The 19352-nt window shown below is 38.7% G+C and overlaps 1 protein-coding gene across 1 annotated transcript; it reads left to right on the top strand.

The window, feature by feature from the left end:
* Positions 1–12997: 12997 nt before the first annotated feature.
* On the top strand, positions 12998–17924 carry LOC111907280 (telomere repeat-binding protein 5). Its single transcript, XM_023903059.3, has 10 exons — positions 12998–13571; positions 14512–14674; positions 14763–15486; positions 15584–15793; positions 16055–16117; positions 16203–16282; positions 16376–16614; positions 16686–17015; positions 17114–17177; positions 17326–17924. The coding sequence occupies exons 2-10, from the start codon at positions 14594–14596 to the stop codon at positions 17500–17502; spliced, it is 1968 nt and encodes a 655-aa protein (XP_023758827.1). The 5' UTR covers positions 12998–13571; positions 14512–14593; the 3' UTR covers positions 17503–17924.
* The last annotated feature ends 1428 nt before the right edge of the window (positions 17925–19352 follow it).

Raw genomic sequence — 19352 nt, 5'->3', positions numbered from 1 at the left:
CCTTGACAGAGTTACTTTGACCCTAAAAATAGGATTGGGTGAGCAGACCAGACGATGAACGCTTACGCCAAGAACTAAGCACAGATCCTTCAAGATCAGAAGATTTTCCACCAGAACTGCAAGATCAAACAACAAAAAACTTGCAGTAACTAGTTTCTTAGGAAAAATATATCTAAATAATCAGATAAACAGAAGATCTAACATGATCGGTTTCAAATATCAAACTAAAAACGATCAAATAAAACGGTATAGATGAAACCAAGAACTGACCTGTATGAAACCTTCAATAAATCGTCGTTGAAAATCAACCGAAGTCAACACGGTGGCTCTGATACCATGTAACAAAGTATAAACTCCAAGCACAAACTCAAAAACACAACTCATTCCTAACATCAACATTTCATTCACTTTGAAATAGTTGGTTTTCATCATATAAATACAAACAAAAAACCTCACTACAATCACACTCAGACTCTTAAATGATACAAGGAATCAAGAAACTACACACAATCATGTTTTACAGAAACCCTAACATGAAAACCATCTTCTGAAGAAGAAGAGAACTAACGAGAGAGTATTACAGAGAAAAATATCTTGAGTTATGACTGAATGACCTACCCTTGAACTTTAAATACCCGAGGCAAGATATAAGCCATGGATAACTCACGGATACAGATCGGATTATCAACCCGCATGTATATTTCATCTACATATACAATCACACAGATACAACCCCTACACAAATAATAGCTTAACACAACATACCCTGCATTATTATTAATCACACAAATGATAAGTTTTAAATATTATAATACTTTTAACAAATTACTACAATATGTTGAAAATATAGGGTGGATTGATGTTGTTGTTAGTAGAAATGTTAAATTACTTGACTTGAGGTTTTGTCCTGATTCCTGAAGACAAGTACGAGGAAATTGAATTTCCCTATAGTATGGTGGCTTGTGGTTCATTGGAAATATTAAGGTTGTCATTGCTTTCACATCGTTTGAGTTTGCCTAAATTTACAGGCTTTCGGACACTTAGGGTTCTTGAGTTGAAAAAATGCAACTTATTCAACGATAATTTAGTAAAGGACTTTTTCAAAAGTTGCCTGTTGCTTGAGGATTTGAGTTTGGTAGACTCCATCTCAAATGACAATAACCGTTTTTGTATTTGATGTCCAAAGCTCAAGAATTTGAGAATTGATAACCCGGGAAGACAATCTTTTCAAGAATGGGACGATGCATTTGAGAGCATGTGTTATCGATCGTCTTCAAATTTGTGGTCCAAAACCGGTGTTTTTGGAATTTACAGGTTTTATGGCTTTTGAGTTTATTCTTGAAAGTGTTGATTTCTTAAAAAAAAGTTGTGATTCACCCTCTAGATACATATCAATGGATGGGCGATAACTTATGTGAGTTGTTTGATGGATTTGCCCATGTGGAATCGTTGTTGCTCCACATTTCCTTAATTCGGACGCCTATCTTCATTTCTTATGAATTATTGGCTTTTATTATTGAATTTATTGCAACCCTTCACCTTTTTATTATGGCTTATGTTACTTGTTGTCATTATTTTAACTCATTAATCTTGAAGATCTCCCTAAATCTTTACCTAATCTCAAGACTTTGGAGCTAATCACAACAAATAATTTCTTCAAAATCTTAGTACTAATTCGAATTCCCATACGTTCTCCCCGAATCTAGAGTCCCTTCATTTGATCATTGAAAAGGTATTCTCATATAAAATGTATTTTTTTATCTATTACTATCTTGATCTATGTTCATGCAATAGTTGGTGTCTTATGAATTTCAAACTTGTGTTTTTCTTTGATTATCTGGAAACATTGTTTTTTCTTAAAAATTCATTCACTGATTTATTTTTAATTTAGGGTCTAATGCATAAACCATTTCCAGCAAAAGATTATGATTTGAAATATGACTATGACTGTGTATTTGAACGGCTTAAGATGGTAAATATGATGGGTATATCTCATGTGCCACACCATATGGGATTCATAGAGTTTCTGCTTCGAAGATCACTGTTTCTTGAGACCATGAGCATCGCTCCAAGTGTGGATATGACCAATGGAAGAATAAGCTTTTCTATGGGTGTATTGAGGTTTCCACGCGCATCAATAGAAGCAAAAATCACATTTGTTCAAGATCAGGTGTAAATCACACTTTCATATCAATTTCTCAATCTCTCATTTTGCCTTTGATTTTGGGTTGTGATGAATCACACTTTCATTTGCAACCCCTCCTATGAGATTGGGGTAACTCCAAAAAACTAATTTTGGAAGAAAGTGTTTTTCTAACATTGACTCTCCCTAAAACATATAAAACTATTATATTATTCGTACCATGGAAAGGTTCACTTTTATCGTTTTTAGATATATAGATCTTTTGATCTTATATTTGTCTTATTTCTTATGGAACATTATATCTTTTAATTTGTGTAGTTTTTGAGTTTTGTTTGATGTTGACTTTGTATTTAAAGAGATACCTCCTGGTGCAAAATGCACATCCTTTCTGTAGAAGTTGTACCGTTATGTTGTTTATAAATTGTTTCATATATTGTATATGTAAGATTTGAAGATCTCTTTCTCTGGATACTTTTTTATCATGTCACCAAAGTTAAAGAGGAATGAATGAGAATGTAACACGTCACACCAAAATAAGGTGGAGAGACATTAGATTTATACAAAAAGAATTTACAAGATACATCCTCAACAAATTAGAAAACATATAATTACATACACAAAGTATAAAAGATGTACAGAACACTTAATGTTGTCTAATATCCCCCTTCAAGGGAAATAGTGGCGGACCAATACGTAATTTCACCTATATAATAAGTAATTTCAACAAAAAACAACTACTTTCATAAACCTAATGTAACACTCTAAATTTTCAAATAATTTTTTCATTTTTAAAACCACACTAAAACACAGTTTAACATTTCTCAAACCCAAGTTTATAAGTTGTTCAAAACACAAAACAATAAACTTTTTGACAACATCCCAGAATCCTCAAAACACAATCTTTATCTGGTGTGTACAATCATGTTGGCGCCTTCCCGCGATCTTGAGATGTACCTAAAACACATTTCACACAACACTATAAACACAAAGCTTAGCGAGTTCCCCAAAATACCACACACAAATAATTAGCCTCTCATGGTCGTAACTTGATAAGGACCCTCCGGTCATGTGTCTTAGTGAAGACCCTTTGGTCTCACAGCTCAGTTTGGACCCTCCAGTCCTGTATCTCAGTGAGGACCCTCCGGTCTCACAACTCGGTTTAGACCCTTTGGTCCTAACTCAATAAGGCACAGAATAATATACAACATAAATCACGAAGACAAAATGCATAATATATCACATAACTCAGTATAAGCACATAAGACCCTCTGGTCAATAACTCAGGCAAGACCCTCCGGTCACACAATATTACTACTCAGATAAGTATAGTGAGAAGACTCACCTCGTAAGTAAAACAGGTGTGTCTCGTACTCAACGGTCGGTCTAGACTCCACCTACATATATCATAATCATCTCTAATTAACAATTTATAATAAAAACTCCAAAGATGTTAAGTTAACTCCTTTAATAACTCTTGGAAAGGGTGAAAAACCATTTTACCCCTCCATGGTCTCCTAAGTCCATAACTTGACCAAACCCTAAAAGTCAACATAAGTCAACACTCAATTCAACAATCCATGTTGACCAAACTTGTCCAGTGCATCTATACACCTCGTCGAGTTCCTTTGGTTCTCACAAAAATCGGGAAAATCCAACTCAACCCGCTAAGTTGTCTCACCAAGTCGCCGAGTTTGTACAACGTCCAGGATAAAGGGGAAAACCCTAACCAACTCGTCGAGTTGGCTAACCAACTTGTCAAGTTCCTTTAGCCCAATCACTCACTTAGATGCTTTTAAGCAAGACTAAGGCCCCAAACTCTAGATCTAGCATTCTAAGGTTGAAATACCACGTAAAGCTGCAAGCTTTACGTCCATGCATGGCATCTAGGGCTAAATTTGCCAAAACAAAGCTCAATAAGGCATGGAAGTTGGCCAAAGCTAGATAAAGCTCGAGTCTTTAGGCCAAAAGGGCCTAATAATGTCCAAATCTGAAGTCTTAGCTTCAAGGTAAGCTCAAAACCAATAATGAATCAGGAAAATGCTAAAAATGGCCATAAACTCCCTAATGGAGAGATCTAACAATCAAGTGATCAAGATAATAGCTTTTTACCTCCAAATGGCCGTTAACACTAAATGAATGTCGGATCCAAAGACTCCTTCTTGTTCCAAGCCTTTTACTCCTCAAGTTCCTTCAAGAAATGCACCAAAACACACACTCTTAGCCTCACTCTCTCACAGTGGAAGATAGCTCGATTAGGGTTTATCTCAGGGTGATAAGGTGATGATGGAGGCAGAATAAAGGGCTTAAGGTCCTTTAAATAGGGTGAAAATCATGAAAGTTAGGGTTTTCACACTCAGCTCCAACTCATCGAGTTGGGTCCTCCAACTCGTCGAGTTGATTCTAAAATCCACGTGGCTATCTAAATCTCTACTCGATGAGTTGGGGCCTCCAACTCGTCAAGTTTCCCTGTCAAAATGAATATAAAATAATTTAAATTCATACCTAGGAGCCGAGATGTTACAATTCTCCCCCACTAGGATCAGAATTCGCCCTCGAAGTCATTCTCCGGAAATAACTCAGGGTACTACTTACGCATCTCAGACTCCGGCTCCTAAGTCCACTCGGATCCCCTCCAATGTGGCCACTGAACCTTAACCAAGGGCACCTCTTTATTCCTCAAGACCTTCACCTTCTTATCCAAAATCGCCACCGGCTTCTAAAAGTAGTTCAGGAGATCATCAACCTGAATGTTCTCTAAAGGGACCAATGTCGTTTCGTTGGCTACACATTTCCTCAGCTGGGACACATGGAAGGTGTTATGGATTTGGCTCAACTCTGCAGGAAGTTATAACGATAAGCTACCTTACCCACTCGAGAAATCACTCTTAAAGGACCAATGTATCTAGGGCCCAACTTGCCCCACTTCCTAAATCGGATTACCCCTTTACACGGGGATACCTTCAGCAGGACAAAGTCACCGACCTGGAAATCTAGCTCGGAACATCTCCGGTCTGCGTAACTCTTCTGACGACTCTGGGCCATCAGCAATCTCTATCTAACCTGCTGGATTTGCTCTGTCATCTTGAGCACTATCTCAGTGCTCCCCATCACTCTCTGTCCAACCTCTCCCCAACAGATGGGAGTTCGACACTTCCTCCTGGAGTAGCCAAGGGCATGTAAGTATCCCAACTCCCTCCGAAATCCATAACACATGTGCATAGCATGTCCTTGAGTGTCTGAATCGTCCACTCGCTCTGCCCGTCTGTCAGTGGGTGGTATGCAGTGCTGAAATGCAGCCGGGTAGCCAACTCCTCATGAAATTTCTTCCAGAACCTGGAAGTAAAATTCACATCACGATCTGACACTATCGATGTTGGCACCTCATGTCGTGCTACCACCTCTCGAACGTAGACCTCGGCCAATTTCTCCGCAGAAGAGCTCTCACTTATAGCCAAGAAGTGAGCACTCTTCGTCAACCGATCTACAATCACCCATATTGCATCGACACCCCACGCAGTCCTCAGTAACTTGGTAATAAAATCCATGGAGATCCGTTACCACTCCCACAGGGGAATCTCCAAAGGCTGCAACAGGACATGGGGATGCTGGTGCTCTGCCTTGACTTGACGACAGGTCAAGCATCTATCGACTACCTATGCCACATCTCTCTACATACAGGGCCACCAATAATCCTTTTTCAAATCCAAATACATCTTGGTGACCCTAGGATGGATCGAGAATCTTGACCTATGGGCCTCCTCCATCAAAATCCGTAGAGCTCCACCCGAATATGGCACCCATATCCGCCCACAGGAGGTCATAAGCCCCCAAATATTAGTCTCAAACTTAGAAATCTGCCCAATAACCCGCTCTTTCTTACAGTTCTCTGGTCTCATGGCCACCGCTTAGGCCTCTCGGATGGTATCTAAGACTGGAGTCATCACCGTTATCCTCATACACACATCTGGGATCGGAGCACTCACTGCCCTACGACTCAGGGCATCGGCTACCACATTAGCCATCCAGGGTGATACAAAATCTCATAGTCATAGTCTTTCACTACATCCAGCCACCTCATCCGTCTCATATTTAGGTTGGGCTGATCCATAAGGTATTTTAGTCTCTTATGGTCCTTGTATATGGTACATCGGACACCATAAAGATAGTGGCACCAAATCTTGAGGGCGATTACCACCGCCCTCAAATCCAAATTATGGGTGAGATACCTCGTCTCGTGAGGCTTTAGCTGCCTCGACGCATATGCTATCACGTGCCCCCTCTGCATCAACACAACACCCATTCCGAATATGGATGCATCAAAGTAGACTACGAAGTCCTCTACTCCCTCCGGAAGGGCCAACACTGTTGCTTTGCACAATCTCTGGCGAAGAGTCTCGAATGATGCCTGCTGCTCAGGCCCCCAAGTAAAGATAACACCCTTCCTGGTCAATCTAGTGAGAGGAACTACAATCTTGGAGAAATATCTGATAAACCTCCGATAGTAGCCTGCCAGACCCATAAAACTTCTGATCTCGGATGGGGATCTCGGCACCACCCATCGCATAATTGCCTCAATCTTGGCCGGTCAACCAAAATCCCATTCTGGTAAACAAGGTGTCCCAAAAAGTGGAACTCTTGTAACCAGAAATCACACTTGAAGAATTTGGCATGAAGCCTCTCTATCCTCAACACTCCAAGAATCTCCCGAAGATTTTCCTCGTGATGTTCCCTCGACCTCGAGTACACCAAAATGTCATCGATGAACATGATCACCGACCGATCCAACATGGGCCTACACACCCGGTTCATGAGGTCCATGAATGTTGTCGGTGCATTGGTGAGCCCGAAAGGCATCATCACAAACTCGTAATGCCCATAACGAGTCTGAAAGGCCATCTTCTAGATATCCTCCTCGTAGACTCTCATCTGATAATACCTAGATCTCAAATCAATCTTGGAAAACCAAGACACCCCCTACAACTGATCAAACAAATTGTCGATCCTTGGTAGTGGATAACGGTTCTTGACCGTTAGCTTGTTCAACTCCCGGTAGTTGATGCACATTCGGTGTGAACCATCATTTTCCTTGACAAAAAGGATCAGCGCTCCCCATGTCGAGCTACTCAGTCTAATGAAACCATTCCCCAACAACTCCTGGAGTTACGAGGATAACTCCTGTATCTCGGGCGACGCAAGGCGATAAGGTTCCTTGACAATAGGCACCGCCCTCAGAATCAGATCGATCTAGAACTCCACCTGTCTTTCAGGAGGCACACCCGAAAATTCCTCGGGGAAAACATCCGGGAACTCACATACTACGGGAACATCGGAAACAGAACTCGGCCTCTCAGTAGCAACCCGCATATCCATCACATATGCTAAAAATCCCATGCATCCCTGCTGTAGACTCTACCTTGCCTTGGCGGCAGAGCAGGAAGCTGATCCCGATCCAGTTCCCTCTCCATAAACGGTAAGTACTCCCCCACTAGGGTCTCATATGCTCATAATCTGATGCTCACAGTCAATCATAGCTCCAAACCAGATTAACCAATACATGCCTACTATGACACATACATCACCCATCGCTATCGATTCCATATCTATCGGAAACTCAACACCAAAAATCTCTAAACACATCCCCATAATACATATGTGGCAAAAACCACATGCTCATCAGCTATAGAAACCCTTAGCGGTCGATTCAACGCCTCGCTTCTAGCTCTAATGTGACGTCTAAAGGATAAAGACACGAAAGATCGACTCGCACCCAAGTCAAATAACACCAAGGCATGAACGAAATTCACAACAAAAGAACCTATATGAACCACAATATAAGCATAACCAAATCTCAAAATAACATGAACAAGGAGATACGTACCAGCAACAATGTCAGGTGCTGCGCAAACCTCCTCCGTAGTCAGCTGGAAATCCCTCCCACGAGCTCTCGGAGCATCGACCTTCTCCGGCCGGCCATTAGTAACGCGCAAAGCAACAAGAGTAGAAGGCTGGGCTGGTCTCTAAATGAGCTGAGGACACTCAGCCTTCCGATGGCCAGTCTGGTTGCAATGAAAGCAAACCGAAAATCCCTTGGGGCAGTCCTTCGCCATATGCCCCTCCTTATTACATTTGTGGAAAATCCCTACTCGACAAGATCCCTCATGACTCTTTTCGCACTTGCCACAAGTGCGGTCCTTCTGGCCTCTTGCTCTCGTATCGGTGGGCTTTGCCCGCTTCTTCGCCGGCTGCGACTGCACTGGTCTCCTGTCTCTCCCCTGAGACTCTCTATCCTCTCTGGTCTGAATCTCTCCTCCTGACATTATTCTGTAGCTCAGCCATAACCGATATGATGAGTTCTCCACGAACTCCCGAATATCTCTCCTCAAAATGCTCAAGTACCGGCTCACACGTGCCTGCTCCGTAGACACATGCTCAGGGCAGAACAACGCCCTCTCATGAATTATGCTCGTAATCTCTGTCATTGTTTCTGTCTTCTGCTTGAGAGACAGAAACTCCTAGGCCAATTGTTCCCTCTCCACCTGGGGAACATACTTATCTCTGAATAACTGGGTAAACCTCTCCCAAGTCACTGCAGCATGGTCTGTTAGAGTAAAATCAGTCGTCACAAACTTCCACCAATCCTTCACTCGCAAGCGAAGCTGGTTCAGTGCAAACCGAACTCTTAGGTGCTCCTTGCATGAACAAGTATAGAAAAATCCCTCGATGTCAGAGATCCATCTCATAGCAGAAATCGGGTACTGGGTCCCATCAAACTCTTGTGGCTTCGTGTTGCTGAACTCTTGAAACAACAACGAATCACCTCCCTGTGGCCTCACAGTTGCAAGGGCTGCGATGGCTGCGGCAGCAACAACAACCTCTGTGACAACAATATATCGCTCATCAAAAGTCTTAATCAATGTGGTCTTAATAGACATGAACATCTCTGGAATGGCCTCCCTGATAGCTGCGACCACCTCCTCGGCAATGATCCTTTGGATCTCCTCGTCACTAGTACCACCACCCCTGGGGTTGTTGCGGGTAATCACCATAGTATCTCTAAAACACAAACACAAAAATCATCAAGGATTGGCTAAAGCGCACACTCAATTACCCACCGCTACATGCACCTTAGCATCCTAAGGTTCTTACTTGGGTCGCATACAGATCTGGTGTTTTCAGTAGTACATGCCCAATACTACATTCCATACCAACCCATAGTCATCCCAAGTCCTCTTCCTAGGATCCTAATTCACTAGTACTCTATCCCTCATGGATATCAAACTACTCTCTCAGTAGATTCCTCAAATGCACATCTAGGTATCTCTCCTAGATTAATCCTCGACTCAAACACTCTCTAAAAGATTCCTTTCATATACCCCTACTCAGCACACACACAAAGCAAATAATAGATAATATCAATCAATAGCATCTCCCCTAGGCTAAGGCATCATGAATCGGGCAACTCAAGCTCTAAATTCCTGAAATACCTAGCCTATCATCTAGCATGCAACTCTAATATCTCATAAGTATCTCATCTCATAATATAAACAAGTAAGAGTATTTTGGGAAAATCACCATTCGGGCTCTGGCTGATTATACACATTGCTTCATCTTGTTTCCTCTTAAAAAATTTTACTTGTTTAGAAATCATTTCTTTTTAGAAAAATTCCGCAAATCCTCAATTTGAGTCCAGACATACCCGAGGGTACATCCGAATCCCTCAAATCAAAGCTTTGATACCAACTTGTAACACTCTAAATTTTCAAATAAAATTTTCATTTTTAAAACCACACGATAACACAGTGTAACATTTCTCAAACCCAAGTTTATAAGTTGTTCAAAACACAAAACAATAAACTATTTGACAACATCCCAGAATCCTCAAAACATAATCTTTAGTTGGTGTGTACAATCATGTTGGCGCCTTCCCGCGATCCTGAGATGTACCTGAAACACATTTTACACAACATTGTAAGTACAAAGCTTAGTGAGTTCCCCTAAACACCACACACAAATAATTAGCCTCTCATGGTTGTAACTCGATAAGGACCCTTCGGTCATGTGTCTCAGTGAAGACCCTCCGATCTTACAGGTCGGTTTGGACCCTCCAAGTCCTGTATCTCAGTGAGGACCCTCCGGTCTCACAACTCGGTTTGGACCCTCTGGTCCTAACTCAATAAGGCACATAATAATATACAACATAAATCACAAAGATAGAATGCATAATATATCACATAACTCAGTATAAGCACATAAGACCGTCTGGTCAATAACTCAGGCAAGACCCTCCGGTCACATAGTATTACCACTTAGGTAAGTATAATGAGAAGACTCACCTCGTAAGTAAAGCAAGTGTGTCTCGTACTCAACGGTCGGTCTAGACTCCGCCTACATATATCATAATCATCTCTAATTAACAATTTATAATAAAAACTCCAAAGATGTTAAGTTAACTCCTTTACTAACTCCCAGAAAGGGTGAAAGACCATTTTACCTGCCTATGATCTCCTAAGTCCATAACTTAACCAAACCCTAAAAGTCAATGGAAGTCAACACTCAAGTCAACAGTCCATGTTGACCAAACTTGTCGAGTACATCTATGCGACTCGTCGAGTTACTTTGGTTCTCACAAATATAATTTTGTGTTATTGACAACCATATTTTTTGATAGCTAAACAGATTGATACCTAATATATTTTACACAATGCTAATAGTTAAAATCTATATATCCTAATAAATGAAACCTAAAAATATGACATGTCTTATTTTAGGATGCCCCTTTGACACATGATATTTTTCTATGATTTCTACTATTTTTTTGGTAACCAATCAAATTCAACTCAATATTAAAAATATAAAAACATATCATAATAACATTTTCAAAATATATGGTAAAATATTATGTTTATTTTACTTAACAAATTATTTTAGAATTACTTACAATCGATAATACGTTGATTTTTTATATTTAATATTATTTTTATTTATATAATAATTTTAAACATATCAATCATGGTTTCTACGTATTATAACCTAATATATTAACTATAATTGGGATATGCTTACATAATTTAAAAAAAAAAAAGACTAACACAATCCCCAAAAATGCAATGTTTTATTTGGCACATAATTAATGCACTATAAGACAAACTAGTATACGTATAACAAAAATATTCACGGTTTATGTGGTCACGCACCACAATTGTAAACTCCACCCCATATGCTTAGTGGTGAAAGAATTCATGGTAAATTGTGGAGGGGAGGAAGAACCACCATATCTAATGAGTTTTTTTTTCTCTATATTTCTTTCTATCTCTCTCTACCTCTCCCTACATATTAATTAATTAAAAAATATGTATTTTTTATTTTAATAATAAAAAAATAAGAGGGATATAATTAGGGTTGTTAATCGGGTCAACCGGATTGAGTTTCGGGTTAAACGAGTCGGGTTTTCACAAAAAATAATTTAACTCGGCACCTGACCCTATTAAGATATGGGTTGGTCGGGTGCGGGTTAATCGAGTTTCAGGTAAATAGGGTCGGGTTAGCCGGGTTAGTCGGGTTAATACACTAAACACTTAATTTAAACATAATATATATGTTTTTTTCAACAGTGCAATCTGATATAAACTTAAACCATTTTTTTTACTCTTTTCTTAACATAAAAAATGCATACAAATTGAAATAAATTAAAAATAAAAGTTCATGGACCTCATGGTTATTACAACATATGAGAAATCATGCATACCACAATAGCTAAAAAGAGTTCTTCCATTATAAATATTGAATAAATGAGCTTTCAATCTCTAGTTAACGATCAATATCATGTAGTTTATTCATGTTTATCGTTAGTTTAAAGTAAAAATAACTATCAAAATAAAATATTTACTTTCTCATCCGCTCCAGTACTTTTGAGATGTGGAGGTTTTGTATATTTTTTGACTCAACTTTACAAATGAGAGTTACTTGACCCTCGTATGTTTCTAGAGTCACAAAAATTTACATTTTCAAAGGGTTTGTAGTTTTTTTGTACTGTTCAAATAGAAAGCAGTGAAATATGTAAAAGTTGTGAATTCCTAACCGGATTATTCGGGTTGACCCGAAACCCAATTTTTTTTTTTGTAAAAATCAACCATAAACCCGACCCTAACTACAAATAAGGTTTGTCGGGCTAACCCGAATAACCTGATTTGAAATTCTAACCCTATTGAACCCGTCCCTAATTACCTTATTCGGGTTAGGGTCGGGTTCGGGTTTTTTTGGTACCCCTAGATATAATGGTAGATATCAAAACATTTTAGTAGTTGAATATGGTGATGAGTTGACACCCACCACTATAGTGATTAGTGATGAGTATAACCTTAGAAGAAAATATGGTGTAATTTTTATTTATCAACATAAATATATATTAATTTGTCCTCATAATAATACATTTCAAACTTTCACTCAATCACAATAATTAACTTGAAAAAGTAAACGGATATCACTATACACATGACAAAACTTAAAAGCTCTGGATTTTTTATTTTTTTATTAAGAATAAAGTTGAAAATATGATGTCCATAGAATAATATGGTCATAAATTTAAGCAAAATGGGTCAACATTAGTTTCTTTTTTTGGTAATAAAATTGGGCATAGAGTGGATTGTGGTAAGGCTTTTGTCTAAAAATAGAAATTTCAATTCAAATGGATGTCTGAAAGTGAAAATAACCGTGACAGTAAATTACAAAACCACCCTTGCTCCCTTCGTGACCCAACGTTTTTCTCGATCTCACTAATGCTCTCACAACCATAGGATTCTCTGTTCCTCTCCACGTGGCACCATCTGGCAGTATGTCGGAGGCTTGTGTGGGTCACCTTGTTGCGTAGAACCGGTCTTATAGGGGGTGTGTGTGTGTAACCTGCTCTCGCCGGTAACCACTTGGAGCCTTTTACCGATCCATTCGGTAACAAGGGTCAATGAGTATAAACAGCTGGGGGGTTTAAGGCCATCGTTGGGTGGTTTTCAGAGGGTTTTTGTTTTTGTTTTTGTTCTGGTTCATGTTCATGTTCTTTCGATCGTTATATTTCAAGGATTTGTAGAGAGAGAGAGAGAGAGAGAGAGAGAGAGAGAGAGAGAGAGAGAGAGAGAGAGAGAGAGAGAGAGAGAGAGAGAGAGAGAGAGAGCGAAATTGAAAGAAGAGATTTAATTTGGAAGAAGAGATTGCGTTTCAAACAACATTATGTGGCGATGAGAAGACTGATCAAGAAAAGGGAAGAGGAAAAATTCTTCCTTTTTTCTAATGGGTTCTGTTTGATCGATGAAAAGTTTGTGAATTTGGGTTTTACGGTTTGAATTCTCTGGGAATTTTCCGATCTTCCAGAATTTGTTGTCCGGAATCTGAAGAAAATGTTTGGTGAATTATTGGCAAAATCCCGGGGGTATTAAAGGTGTTTATTGAAACAGAACTTAAACTTTGATGAATTTCTTGACTTAAACTCAATCTTAATCGGTGAATGTGTTCTTATTATTCTCGATTTTTGATTCTGGTTGGTGCGATCTGACGTGTTATGTGTAGAATTTGTTTATTTTCGTTAGTAATTTCTGGTTATACGACGCGATCGATAAATTCTTCTTCTTTACTGATCATGGTGTTTGTTTCTTGATTGATTGATTTTTTTAATTATTCCATTTTTTTATTCTTTTTTTATTATTTTGAGTTTAAGACGATTTTTATGCAATTGTAAGTGTCGTTTATGTGTTCGTATAAATGTCTCTATGCTTCTATCTTCTTCAGGGTTTTGTAAGGGTTTTGAATTTCCTTATGCCCTTTTCGTTTCTGCAATTTTTAACTTCGGTTTCTTTTTTCAACACTCCTCTTAGAATTCTAATTTCACGAATTGAGAAATACTGTGGGGTTTTAGAGCTTTTATGGATATGAAATATTGAAATGTTATTCTTACAGAAATATTGGTGTGTTTTGGTTTTACTAATTTGATCCATTCACTTATGTAGTTGTTAATGCATATATGATTGATTTTAGATATTTGAATCCTTTTTTAATATGTTAAAAAAGTGCTTTCGATCATTCTTTTCATCTGATCTCAGGGATCTTGAATTCATTCATTAGAATAGGTTATTGTTACCTTTTCGGTTTCAAGAATCTTTAAATCTATACATGGGCCATTATAAATCGTTACCTTTTTTGTATCCAAGATCATGAAAAAGTTTCCCAATTTGGAGTAGATCAAAGTTAGGACCATTACATATATCATAGATTATCAGATTCTCTGAATTAAAGCATGTCAATTTTAACCATTTCATACTTTTTCTTTGGTGTTCTTCATATCTCCTATGATCTACCTGTAACATATTTCTCTCAACTTTCAGGCGTTTATTATCTTCAAAGATCAAAAAAAAAAAAAAAATCGCGTATGGCTTTTAAGTAGCTTCTTGATATGATCACTAAAATATGGTGTTGCAGAAGAGGTTAGAATATGGATTTAACGGCTATCAGGTGCCGCCAACTCCCCGGGCTGCCAGATCAGCCACTGTAAACGCCTCTTTCAATTTACCCTTTTAAATCTTTTGAATTTTATTCCTTTTTTTTTTTTTTTTTTTAAATTTCTGAATCTTTTCAGCGAAGGGTTCCATCATGGAAGAAAACCGAGGAAAATAACACTAATAACAACAACAAGCAAATGTGTGCATTCGATCTACTGGCGACAGTAGCCGGAAAGTTACTGCAGGAGGGTGGTGGTGGTGGACAGGAAGCTGAAACCGTTAAGACAGAAAAACAAATAGAGGATGAGTACCCTTCGAATGTTAATAATAATAATAATATTTGTGATCAAGGAAGCTGCAACAGCAGAAGCTTCTTTGTGTCTGAAATAATCTCACAAGCTCCTATAATGGATCCACAACCCGAATCCTATTCCGGACCTTCTTCAGGTATTACCGTTTCCGATTGCTCCGAGAAGATTCCAATTCCGGTTCCGGTTCTTTCCGTTGACAAAGTGAAACTCCCATTTAGTTGTAAAGTAGACGATAAGAATAGTAAACCCGTAACAAACGAGGTACCAAAACCTCATGTAGTTCATAATATAGATAACAATAACAATAATAACAACAATAATAATCGTGGTCATGTTCATGGTCATGGTCATGATCATTTACCTTTGTGTCAAGATAATGTAAATTTAGTTGTTAGAGATGATGACGAAAACTCTTCTGGGGTGACTCGAGTTCCTAATAAATCCTTTAAGCCACCACCGCGTATTGGGGATCGAAGAATTAGGCGATTGTTGGCATCAAAATATTGGAAATCGGGTCCCGAATCGAACGATGAAGTTCATTGTGATGTTGGTGAGTGATTTGTGATTTTAACTATCGTGGATTTCGTTTGTGTGGTTTTTCTATAATTAGAAATGTTGTGAATTTGTTTTTTTTTTTTTTTTTTCAGACGAGGAAATGAAAGGTGGTTTCCGTAATAGGAAAAGTTGCTATAAACGACCACGATCGTTGAAGGATTATCCGTTTAAAAAGAGACGACTTTATGAATTCGAATACTTCTCAAACTCGGACGATGTAGTTAATAGCGAGGATCAATCGAGTCCTCCTCGAAAAGACTCGATTGAAAATGGTTCGGGTTTTGGTGTCAAATCCACCGGAGGTTTGTTCCTTGTTTTATTAAAAAGAACTTGGTTATATGTGCCCTAAGGACAGTCCTCAGTGTGGGAGTTTCAGTTCCAAGTTCCAATGTGGATTGAGCAATGTATAACTAATTTACACATCACATCACATCACATGGTGCTCCTACTATTCTAGTATGTAGTCCAGCTCAGGGGTTGTTGGAAGAATAACCTTTTTCTTTTTGCAGAAATTTGGTCATTTATTTTTTTGTAACTTGCGAAGGTTGAATATGTAATAATAGGTACGAAGACATCGGGACTTGTATCGAAGCAAAATCCAGCTTTTCAGACACGGGATTCCCATGGTAATTGAGCGCATTTCGTTTGAGTTATCGATATCTACTCATCGAATGAGGTTCTTATATCAAAGATGTTTTTGCTTTTACTCAGTGAAGCTCAAGATCAAATCTTTTCGTGTCCCCGAGCTTTTCTTTGAGTTACCAAAAACCGCAACCGTTGGTTACCTAAAGGTACATATATTATTATACATACCAAACTTATTGCTTATGTTACAATAATTAGTGTATTGTACTCATGGTTGACCTACATTGACTTTTCTACAGAGGACTGTTATGGAGGCGATGACTTCAATACTTAGCGGTGAGCTACACGTGGGTGTGATGCTTCAAGGGAAAAAGATTCGAGATGATGACAAAACTTTGGTACAAACTGGCATACACAATAAGCTAGATGCATTAGGGTTTACATTGGAGCCTAACCATTTGCAAGCTCCATCATCTCTAAGCCCAGGAGGAGATCAATCTTTTGCACCAAATCCTGTTACCCCTAAGCCGTTGATAAGGTAGGGGAATTAAATTAACTAATTATTCAAAAGTTGTACATATTGCTTTACGTGTTGTACGTTTTTGTTAGGTATACACCCGGTCCAAATGTGGCTAATCAGATGGTGATTCAACCGGAGGAGAATCCTCCGGTGACTAATTTTGGAAACTTGATTGAAAGCGATCATGACTCGGCACCATCGCCTCCCAACATGTCTTTTGATAACAAAAGTGGTTCGGGTTCGGGTTCAGATTCACGGGCTTTGGTCAGTGTCCCGGCTATGAACCCGCGGGCACTGGCGGTGGTCCCCATGAGGAAATCTAAGCGGTCTGAGGTGGCACAACGGAGAATCCGTCGACCGTTTTCGGTTTCTGAGGTGGAAGCGTTGGTTCAAGCCGTTGAAAAACTCGGAACTGGAAGGTTTATTTTTTAGCTTTTATTGTAATAAATGCAAACCATGAAAAAAAGATTTGATTTCGTGTAAAATTTAACCTTTTTTTTTTATTAATTTTGTTTAGATGGCGTGACGTGAAGTTACGGGCCTTTGATAATGCAAAGCACCGCACGTATGTTGATTTGAAGGTACATACATCGTGACATGTTTCTTTTGTCCTTTTACTATATTAGGCACACATTATTGCATGTCATGTCAGATACAATACTAATATTACAGTACAACCTGTTCTGATATATAATATTTGTGACATCTGTGTAACAATACATTACGCAGGACAAGTGGAAGACGCTGGTCCACACGGCGAGAATATCGCCACAGCAAAGAAGAGGCGAGCCGGTGCCTCAGGAGCTTCTAGACAGGGTGTTGGCTGCGCACGCGTATTGGTCACATCACCAAGCCAAACAACAGTTCAAGCAAACACCACAATCCGAAACTTGTCGGCTTCTTTGAATAAAAATCACATTTACATCTTAATTATCATACTTAAAAGAAAAAAGTAAAAGATGTGGGTTTTTTTTTTTTTTTTTTCGTTCGGCCTCCCTTGATATCAGTAACTATCTATTGTTGTTATTAAATCTTTCATGTAAAAAGGTAACAAAAAATAGGGAGGAAGAATGGTAAATGTCGGGTGTAGTTTTTTTTTTCCTTTGTTGAGAAGCTCTCACGCATGCGTGGAGAGGGTTGGCGCGACGCTTGTAAATGGGTCGACCGAATAAGAGCTTGGTTAGTTAGATTCTTTATGAAAATGTCCATTCTTGTAAAGGGCATTTTATGTTTATTTTAGTTTTTTCTGTGTATTTTCCGGAAGTAATAGTAGGTTTATTTTGTTATGTTGTTGAATAAGATGACAAATTTATGGGAGTTTTGATGCATATGTGCATGTTTTGCATCTTAAGGATTTTTTTTCTTCAAATTATGAGTCCGTGAAAATTATTGGTATTTTTTCGTATTTTGGTTCATGTGGTTTGCAAAAATTCATACCATTAGTTATACTATTGGATTTTTGATAGGACAAGTCTTTCTAGTTTTCCAATTGTTGCATCGGTGGTACCAGAGACATTTACCATCTATAATCATCCTTTAAATGAATGTTAAATGACTAAATTTTATTACTTTTTGTTTTTTCTATTTTATAGAAAGTTCTTTATAACACAATGAACATTTATGTAAAATAAAAAAAAAACAATCACATCACCCCTCCACTATGAATCAACCAACCATTATTGTCACCACCGGCTCCACCATCAACACCAATTAACATCACCATTATCATTAATTACAATTAGCCCCATCACCAATCACCACAAGTTTAAACTTTTATTTTCTTCTTCCAAGCCCTCTTTCTTAGCACTGAGTTACGGAATCTTTAAGGATTAAGCCCTTAATGAAGAAATGAGAGATCTGCAAGTGACCACAACACAACCAAAGAATGACCACGATGTGGTGGAGTCCAGCTTTACGATGGTTTTGGTCCTGACGTTCCCATGACGTGGCCAAAGAGGGCCTACGACGTGAAAATGTCTTATATATCCGACTGTTTTGTCGTGGCCAAAGAGGGCCTACGACGTGAAAATGTCTTATATATCCGACTGTTTTGTCTGACATTCCTACGACGTGGCCAAAAGGTCACCACGTCGTGGTGGTCGTGGACTTGGTTGACTGTTGACTTTTGACTAGTTTTACTTTGGGTCAAACTTGGAGGATTTGGGTTGTTGATTGAGGATTTATCTCTTCTGGTGTTAGTCGGTTTGCAGAATTGAGTGGTGTAAGAGGTGAGAATGTTGATGTGTTTCTCCGTTTCTTCAGTTCAGGTGAGTTTCTTATTATGCCACATATCTCATTGTATATCCTTTGCATGGTAGGATAAAGGTACTATTAGAGTACAAATATGCTAGTTGACTACGATAACTCCTTGTTATGCATGTGTAGTTTAGAACACTTGGTGTCTTGGTATACTAGACTGATAAGGTCTTACCTGTTGATCGTATGATACTGTTAGGAGTTATGTTTGGTTAGGGTAATTGGGGAAGGCCAGTTATCAGGATTATGTATAATTGACCAACAACAGACTTAATTGATAAGTGGTCAATGACAGGGTAACTTGGGAAGGCTAGTTGCCAAGGTTATGTAATATGTCAGTATATGTTATTTGTTTATGTTACATGATTATGTAGTAATGATAGCTTTGGTTCTATGTAGTTTAAGTTGGATAGCATGAGAACTCTTGGTCTAATGCATCATTGCAATGTTCTTGTCTGATTGTTCTCCCTCGAGTAGATCATCTATCGATTGTCTAGTTG

Source organism: Lactuca sativa, chromosome 5 (assembly GCF_002870075.4).
Source record: "Lactuca sativa cultivar Salinas chromosome 5, Lsat_Salinas_v11, whole genome shotgun sequence".
NCBI lineage: Eukaryota > Viridiplantae > Streptophyta > Magnoliopsida > Asterales > Asteraceae > Lactuca > Lactuca sativa.
The sequence above is the reverse complement of the archived record's forward strand: the minus strand, read 5'-3'. Positions and strand labels throughout refer to the sequence as shown.